This window comes from Periophthalmus magnuspinnatus, chromosome 12 (genome assembly GCF_009829125.3).
Source record: "Periophthalmus magnuspinnatus isolate fPerMag1 chromosome 12, fPerMag1.2.pri, whole genome shotgun sequence".
Taxonomy (NCBI): Eukaryota; Metazoa; Chordata; class Actinopteri; order Gobiiformes; family Gobiidae; genus Periophthalmus; species Periophthalmus magnuspinnatus.
Window position 1 is genome coordinate 19210757 of NC_047137.1, and position 8787 is coordinate 19219543.

Sequence of the window (8787 nt, forward strand, 5' to 3'; positions counted from 1 at the left end):
TAGACCAATGCATGTGCGTGTCAGACATTTTAAAATGATTTTTTTTGGAGTCTTTGCGCCCCTGGTGGCCAAGTGTGAAAAATGACCTATGCCCGTAATATTATTTTTTGGTCCACGTCATGCCCCCAATTTATTCCCCGAATTTCGTAGGAATCCGATAATGTTTGCGTTTCACCCCTATGGTAGGGGGCGCTATAGTGTTCATCTTGATTAAAATTAATATTGCATTCCATTCATGCCCCAATCTCACATATGTGATGTGAATGTGAGCTCTGTAGGGCAATGCCTGTGGTCGTGAGAGGACATCGAAAAAACAGGAAACTAAGGCGTATTTCGGTGGCGGCGTACGGGCGAACCGTGTGGAATTTGGAGAAAACGTGGATAACTTTTGAAAACCTATGTGTCTGGATGTGGCATGTGAAATCTGAGCTCATTTGGACCAAAAACCTGAGACTAGTAGCGTTTTGAAAACACGCAGCGAAAAATTTGGCGAATTTTCGATTCAATATAGCCAACTTCCTGTCCGTCCTAGGGCCGCACTATGATTGGCTTTTTTGCTTGTCTCCATGAGCTCTATCACTGGTGTAAATTTCGTAAAGCTAGGGCGAAAAATGCTTGTCGGCTCCCAATTCATTTTAAAATTTTGAATTTTCTAGGTGGCGCTGTCGAGCCAGTGTGTGTGGGTCATTTTCGTGATGCATATTTTCTTGAATTTTTTGCCAAGCCGGTCGATTTGATACCCCCATGTGAGACTTTTCGTTGACGTTCAGGGGGTGAAAATTGCGATCCCAGGGGGGGAAAAAAAATAAGAAGAAGAAGAAGAAACCCAGGAAGAACAATGCCCCTCGCCATCACTTCGTGAGTGGCGAGGGCCAATTACTACTATTACTACCACCACTACTACTACTGTTACTTCTACCTCTACTGTTGTGCCTTAGACAAGTCCAGCCTGTTTGTGCTGAAATTTTTGTGGAGGGAGTGGAGCTTTTGTCATCAGTCACAGCATTTACTGGAAATCATCAGACTCAAAGTGAAACTTGACAATGAATATATATATATATATATATATATATATATATATATATATATATATATATATATATATATATATATATATATATATATATATATATATATATATATATATATAATTTTAAAAGTTTAAATGGACCTGTGCAGGTATTTGGTTTGTTTTGTTTGTATGAAGTTTGATATTCACAGAGGAGGAGGAGGAAGACGAGGAGGAGGAGGAAAGTGTGAGCTCCTCCCAGTCAAGAGGAGATAAAACTGCAGATGCTCAGACACAGACACACTGTCCTCTGCTTCTGCCGTGAGTAAAACCCACTGTCCTCTGCTCCTCTGTCTGTCCTACACCTGTCTGTCATCTGTCCTGCAGCTGTCTGTCACCTGTCTGTCTGTCTGTCACCTGTCTGTCATCTGTCGCCTCACTCAAGGCCAAATAGTCCTGCACCTGTCTGTCACATGTTTTTCACCTGTCTGTCACCTATTCTGCACCTGTTTGTGTGGATTCTTTGTTTTCTCGCACTGTGGTTGTTTCAGATGGTCTGTGTGAGCAGTGTGTGGGCGTGTCTCTGTGCAGTGGGCGTGTCCCTATGCAGTGGGCGTGTCTCTGTGCAGTGGGCGTGTCTCTGTGCAGTGGGCGTGTCTCTGTGCAGTGGGCGTGTCTCTGCGGTGGGCGTGTCTTTGTGCGGTGGCCTGTCTTTGTGCGGTGGCCGTGTCTTTGTGCGGTGGCCGTGTCTTTGTGCGGTGGCCGTGTCTTTGTACGGTGGGCGTGTCTTTGTGCGGTGGGCGTGTCTCTGTGCAGTGGACGTGTCTTTGTGCGGTGGGCGTGTCTTTGTATGGTGGGCGTGTCTTTGTGCGGTGGGCGTGTCCCTGTGCAGTGGGTGTGGAAGAGGAGGTGGAGGGAAAGAAGAGGAGGGGGGGAGGATAAGGGGGAGAGGAGGAGAGAGGATGTTGTGCCTGGTGTTTTCACTCTCATAAAATATAAAATGGAGAACATGCATCAAAAAGCCCGGGACTGAGCCAATGACTTGTTGAAGGAGACAGTTTCATGAAGAAAAAATAAACGAGTGAAGTGTGTGTGTGTTTCATTGGGTCAGAGCTGTGATGTTCTTCAGGTGGTTGATGGTTGATGTTCTTCAGGTGGTTGATGTTCTTCAGGTGGTTGATGTTCTTCAGGTGGTTGATGTTCTTCAGGTGGTTGATGGTTGATGTTCTTCAGGTGGTTGATGTTCTTCAGGTGGTTGATGTTCTTCAGGTGGTTGATGTTCTTCAGGTGGTTGATGGTTGATGTTCTTCAGGTGGTTGATGTTCTTCAGGTGGTTGATGGTTGATGTTCTTCAGGTGGTTGATGTTCTTCAGGTGGTTGATGGTTGATGTTCTTCAGGTGGTTGATGTTCTTCAGGAGGTTGATGTTCTTCAGGTGGTTGATGTTCTTCAGGTGCTTGATGTTCTTCAGGTGCTTGATGTTCTTCAGGTGCTTGATGTTCTTCAGGTGGCTGACGGTGTGATCCTGATGTTTTTCAGATGGAGTGTGTGAGAGGTGAGACGTTGGAGATGCCGGCTCTGGGCCGTCCCTTTAAACTGGGCATGTTGTACGACGCCAGAGCAGACAAACTGGTGCCAGGTCAGTCACTCGTCGGCCTACATCTTTATTTAAATATATATACTGTTTGTCAGGGGGTTGCTTGTTATTAATGTTCATATCTTGATTTACAGACACAATAGTGAAATAAAAGCTGTGTCCACTGATATATACAGTCTGAGGATTTATCTAAATGAGGCTTCCTCTGTGTTTCAGGCATGACGCTGTGGGACCATGAGAAGCTGCAGCAGGACATGACAGAGACGCTGAAGCCCAACAGTGAGTTTGAGATGTTGGCGTCAGACTCCATTTCAGATAAGTCCAGTTCTCTGGGTGTGGATGCCTCACTCAAGGCCAGTTTCTTTAGTGGCCTCATCGCGGTCGATGGCTCTGCTAAATACCTGAAGGACACAAAGACCTCCAAACAGCAGGCCAGAGTCACTCTGCAGTACAAAACCACCACATGCTTCAGAGCGCTGACCATGAACCAGCTCGGAGGAGGAAACATCATGCACCCAGACGTGTTTGAGAAAGGGCTGGCCACACACGTTGTCACTGCCATTCTGTACGGCGCTCAGGCCTTCTTTGTGTTCGACCGAGAGGTGTCTGACTCTGAGAACCTCCAAGACGTTCAGGGAAACCTCCAGGTGATCATTAAGAAGATCCCCTGCATCTCCATCGAGGGGGAAGGAGCTCTGAAGATGGAGGACAAGGACAAAGAAAAGGTCCAGAAATTTTCCTGCAAATTCCACGGAGACTTCAGCCTGAGTCAGAACCCGGTCACGTTTGAAGACGCCATGAAGGTTTACCAGGATCTGCCCAAACTGCTTGGTCCAAACGGAGAGAAGGCTGTGCCGGTGAAAGTGTGGCTACTGCCCCTCACCTCGCTGGACTCTGCAGCAGCTCGCCTGGTGCGGCAGGTCAGTGTGGGGTTGGTGTTTGAGGTGGAGAGGACTCTGGAGCACTTAGAGGACTTGGACATGAGGTGTCGAGATGTTTTGAACAGCACAGAGTTAAAGCAGTTTCCTCAGATAGTCACGAAGATCAGAACCTTCATGGGCTTGTGCTCCGAGTTTAAGCTGGGACTGCAGGGCGTCCTGGCTCAGAAGCTGCCGTCGATCCGCGGAGGAGGAGAGGAGGAGGCGGAGCTCGCCGAGATACTCAGGAAAAGAGCTGCATCTCCGTTCAGTCACGACTGTCTGAACCAGTGGGTGAGGTGCAAAGTCAAAGAGGCCAAACTCATCAAAACCTTCTGTCACCTGATGAAGAACACAGAGGTCCTCTCCTCTCAGAACGACCTGGACGACAGGTCCAGTAATGTGAAGAACACTGTGTGCTTCGTCTTCACCTCCCTGGAGACTGAGGAGCCCTATCTCTCTGCCTTAAGTCAGTACTTAAAGGGCTCAGAACAGCTCAGCCCTCGGCCCAAAGACCTGGAGATGGAGCAGTGGTACAGCGACAAAGACGTCCGAGAGGCCGTGAGGACCAAGGCCAAGCTCTTTGGAGATTTTGCTGAGGCCAACAGTGACAATCAGGATGTTAAGTTTCTGGCAGTGGCTTTTAAGGATGAGACCCATAAAGGTTCAACCATCTACCTTTACGAAGAAGGATTTGAAGTCAGTGATAACTTTGAGCCCCCTTCAAAGCCTGAGAACATCAGTGTGGACGATGTAACCCACAACAGTTTGACTCTGCACTTCAGCGCCCCCACATGGGGGGCAGAGACGGTGACGGGCTACAGGCTGGAGTACAGCGATGGAGGAGAGTGGCAGCTGTCTGAGGCTCAGACGGGGTTAGTCAAAGTGAGAGCCCTGAGCGCAGACACAGAGTACAGTTTCAGACTGAGAGCCGTCACTGCAGTGGGTCTGGGACCGGCCGCAGAACTCAAGTCCATAAAAACGGCCCCCAAACGCCTCACGGAGGAGCTGAAGAAAACCTGTGAAGTCTTAGAAACCAAAGGATCTCTGCAGATACTGAAGCTTCCACTGACCAGAGATAGTATAGAAATCCCAGGCTGCCAGCAGTTCATCTACGGCATCGACTTCCCCGGGAAGAGTAACTGCACCATAATGCTGATGGGCGCCACGGGAGCGGGCAAGTCCACCCTCATCAACGGTATGATCAACTACATCCTGGGCGTGCAGTGGACTGACCCCTACAGGTTCAAGCTGGTAGTGGAGGAGGAGAAGTCACAGGCTCAGAGTCAGACATCGGAGGTGACGGTTTATAAAATCAACTTTGACGACGGCTTCATGATCGACTATTCTCTGACCATCATCGACACGCCGGGTTTTGGAAACACTCGAGGCATCAAGCGAGACCAACAGATCACAGAGCAGATCCAAAAACTCTTCTCCAACAACTTTGGGGTGAATGACATTCACGCCATGTGCTTCGTAGCTCAATCTGCTCTTCCTCGCCTCAGCGCCACTCAGCGCTACGTGTTCGACTCCGTCCTCTCCATCTTTGGGAATGACGTGGCAAAGAACATCCGGGTTCTGGTGACTTTCGCAGACGGACAGCTGCCTCCGGTTCTGGAGGCCATCACAGTGGCAGGAGTCCCGTGCCCCAAAGCCGATGACGGAAAACCCGCGCACTACAAGTTCAACAACTCGGCGCTGTTCGCAGAGAACCAGAGTTCTGTGGTGGGGTTCGATGAGATGTTCTGGAACATGGGGAAAGCCAGCATGAGGAGCTTTTTTGATGCCCTGCACAAGACTGAGCCCAAGAGTCTGACTCGGATCAAAGAGGTGCTGAGAGAGAGAAAGCAGCTAGAGGAAACTGTGGAAGATCTACAGAGGAAAATCAAAGTGGCGTTAGCCAAACAGGACGAGATCAAACAGACTGAGGAACAGATGAAGACCGCAGAGGAGATCAAGAAGAAGTACGTGATCTCAAAACTGAAAGAGGATTATCATCAGTTCAAGGACAACGTTACTGACATGGTCCAGGAAGCCACTAAGGCCCTAAACTGTCTGAGTCAGATTGCGCTGAAGCCCAACCCCCTGTCCACTCCAGACTACATCCACCTGCTCATCGAATCTGAGAAGAAGCAGCGAGAGCCGGGCTGGAAGCAGAGGGTGGAGGCCCTGGAGGAGGAGAAGAAGAAGGCCGAACTGCTCACACAAGTCGGCACCGGGCAGGAGATTCTGGCCCCTCATTGAGGTCAGTCTGAACAAAGTCTATTTAAAACCGTTAGCTTCTTATTTTCTTTTAATCAAGTATAAGACGTGTTTAGTGTGACATGTTTAGGTGCTAACAGTGAGCTGTGCTCAGGACTGTCCCTGGTGGTGATGTGTTGTACTGCAGAGGTTGTTACTGTAAATCCAGTTCTATAGGAGCAGACGCTCAGCAACGCTGTCAATCAAACCTGTTGCTAACGCTAGCAGGAGTCACCTCAGGGAAAGAAGGCGCCTCATTGGTTTATCTCGATTTACAGACAAAATAGTGAAATAAAAATATTTGAAGTCCAAAATGACGAGTCTGAAGCAGCAGAGACAGAGAGAGACACAGTTTATACACAGAGAGTGAACTGGAGCCAGAGTCGAGCAGGAAGTGCACCATGATCACTTCCTGTTTGGTGCACGTGGCTAACAGGTTAGCTCTGTCCAGAGACACGTACAGTCTGTGGTCACCAGCCGACAGGTCAAGAAAAAACATTTCACTTATAACAGATTTAAAGAAAATAAAACACGAATGAACGAATGTGAAGAACAGAACAAAAGTCAGATACACACAAACACAAACAAACACACACCAATACACACACACAGACACACCCCAACACACACACACACAGACACACACACTCTTTGTGTTGTATTTGATCAAACTGTTTTTGTCTCTTTCAGTTCTCGTCTCGTCCTCGTCTCGTCCTCGTCTCGTCCTCGTCTCGTCCTCGTCTCGTCCTCGTCTCGTCCTCGTCCTCGTCTCGTCCTCGTCTCATCCTCGTCTCGTCCTCGTCTCGTCCTCGTCGCTCGGACTTTGAAGACTTTGATTTTAAGTTTTATTTTGGATCAGGATGTTTCGTGTTGTTGCTTTATTGTCTGTAAAACCTTCAAATGAAGAATATTAATCTAGAGGTGATCATTTTGTGTCCAGGAGACGACTGATCATTTGTTTTGATTTGTTGTTTTGTGATTTTTCGTTCTTATTCTGTAAACTCTTTGAATCACTGTGTTGAATTGTGCTGGACAAACTCGTGGTGAGAAAGTGGATTTAAAGAGCCACATGACTCGATTCTCTCACCTGATGTTTCCTCGTCACGTCTCAGATGTTAAATGTGTTTTTACTGTTTTACTGTTAAGAGCCACAGACACAGGAGTCGAGGCTCATGGTGAATCAAACGTTCACTTTTGTTCAGAATCATTAAACAGATGGAAGTGATTTGTGTTTTACACGTTTTTAGAATTGGATAAAATAAATGTTGATATAAACATGATACAGCGAGTTTTTAATTTAATCTCACATCAAACTCAATCTCACATCCGCCCTGTTCACTCACGGTGACGTTCATGCTGGGGGAGCTCTACATGCATGTCTATGACAAAATGTTCAGCAGTTGCCATAGTGACACAACGCACACATTAGTGAACACAGACAAAATATTTTTTGAAGATGTATTTCAAGATTTGGTCCTGTTTAGGAGTTTGATTTTACACAAAGAGGTGAATGTGACTCACTGAAAAACTGTTGGCTAATGCTAATGCTAATGCTAATGCTAATACACATTTTTGATAAAAACTCAACTTGTCGTGTTTGGAGGAGAAAGAATGCAGAGTTACATCCAAAGAACAACAGATCTACTGTGAATCATGGGGGTGGAAACATCATGCTTTGGGGCTGTTTTTCTTTAAATGGACCAGGACGACTGCTCCGTGTAAAGGAAAGAATGAACGGGGCCAAGTATCGTGAGATTTTGAGTGAAAACCTCCTTCCATCAGCGAGGGAACTGAAGATGAAACGTGTCTGGGTCTTTCAGCGTGACAATGATCCAAACACATCGCCCGGGCAACGGAGGAGTGGAGTAAGAAACATTTCAAGGTCCTGGAGTGGCCCAGTCTCCAGATCTCAACCCCATAGAAAATCTTTCCCAAAACATCACTGCTCTAGAGGAGATCTGCAGGAGGAACGGACCAAACTACAGCAACAGAGAAAACCTCTGGAGACAGAAAACGACCTGTCACTGCAACAAAGAGAATGTAACAAAGTATGAGATGAACTTTTGTTGTTTGACCAAATACTGATTTTACAACATAATTTTCAAATAAATTAAAAAAAATCCTCCAGTGTGATTTCCTGGATTCATTCTGTCTCATAGTTGAAGTGAAACTATGATGAAAATTACAGGCGTCTCATCTTTCAATTTATGGCTGAATAAATACTTTTTTCCCACCGTATTACTTTAATTATATGTATTACTTTAATTATATGTATTACTTTAATTATATGTCAGAAATAAAGAATCAGATCATAATCGATACTAAAACTGGTATCGAAACTAGATCCTCATTTTTGGCAGGAATCGATACTAAAAAAGTCCCATTGACAGAAATGAACCTTTAATGAGTCTGTTTATACTGATACTGTACTACAACATAAAAACCTTCAGAAGCATCAGAAACTCACTCACTCTGGACTCAGCTCACATTTTCTTCGATGCCATGATCATGTCTCCATTTTTTTACTGCATGACATCCTGGTCCCGGGCAGCAAATCTACATTAAAACCATTAGAATCTTAAATAAACAGGCACTAAAAGTCCTGCACCAACAACCACGGCAATACCATCACTGCAATATACTCCAAAAATACACACATCTAAACTCTGATAATATACAGAAATACACATCTATTCAAATGGCTCATCGTACATAACACTGCACCTCTGAAACAATTCATCCACATCAGCAACAACCTCCAGAATCACACGGGCCTCCACCAGGGGGCAGTGTGCCATCCCACAAAGAAAAACTGCTTCTGCACAGTCAGCCTTTTCCTACAATTCAATAAAAGAATGAAACCAACTCCCAGACCACATCAAAAATCAACACAACTATGACTCCTTTTCAAAAGAACTAAAAAAATGTCTATGGACTGGTCAGACCTGTCAGAACTGAAGCACACACTTTATGTTCCCGGTGTGCTGTGTTTTTAAAATATGTCATATGTTTTAACTTTTG

At 46.0% G+C, this 8787-nt stretch overlaps 1 protein-coding gene across 1 annotated transcript; it reads left to right on the plus strand.

Moving 5' to 3' along the window:
* Positions 1-2553: 2553 nt before the first annotated feature.
* On the plus strand, positions 2554-6529 carry LOC117379346 (uncharacterized). Its single transcript, XM_033976041.2, has 3 exons — positions 2554-2647; positions 2822-5770; positions 6457-6529. Exons 1-2 carry the CDS (start codon positions 2578-2580, stop codon positions 5767-5769), a joined length of 3018 nt encoding a protein of 1005 aa, XP_033831932.1. The 5' UTR covers positions 2554-2577; the 3' UTR covers position 5770; positions 6457-6529.
* The last annotated feature ends 2258 nt before the right edge of the window (positions 6530-8787 follow it).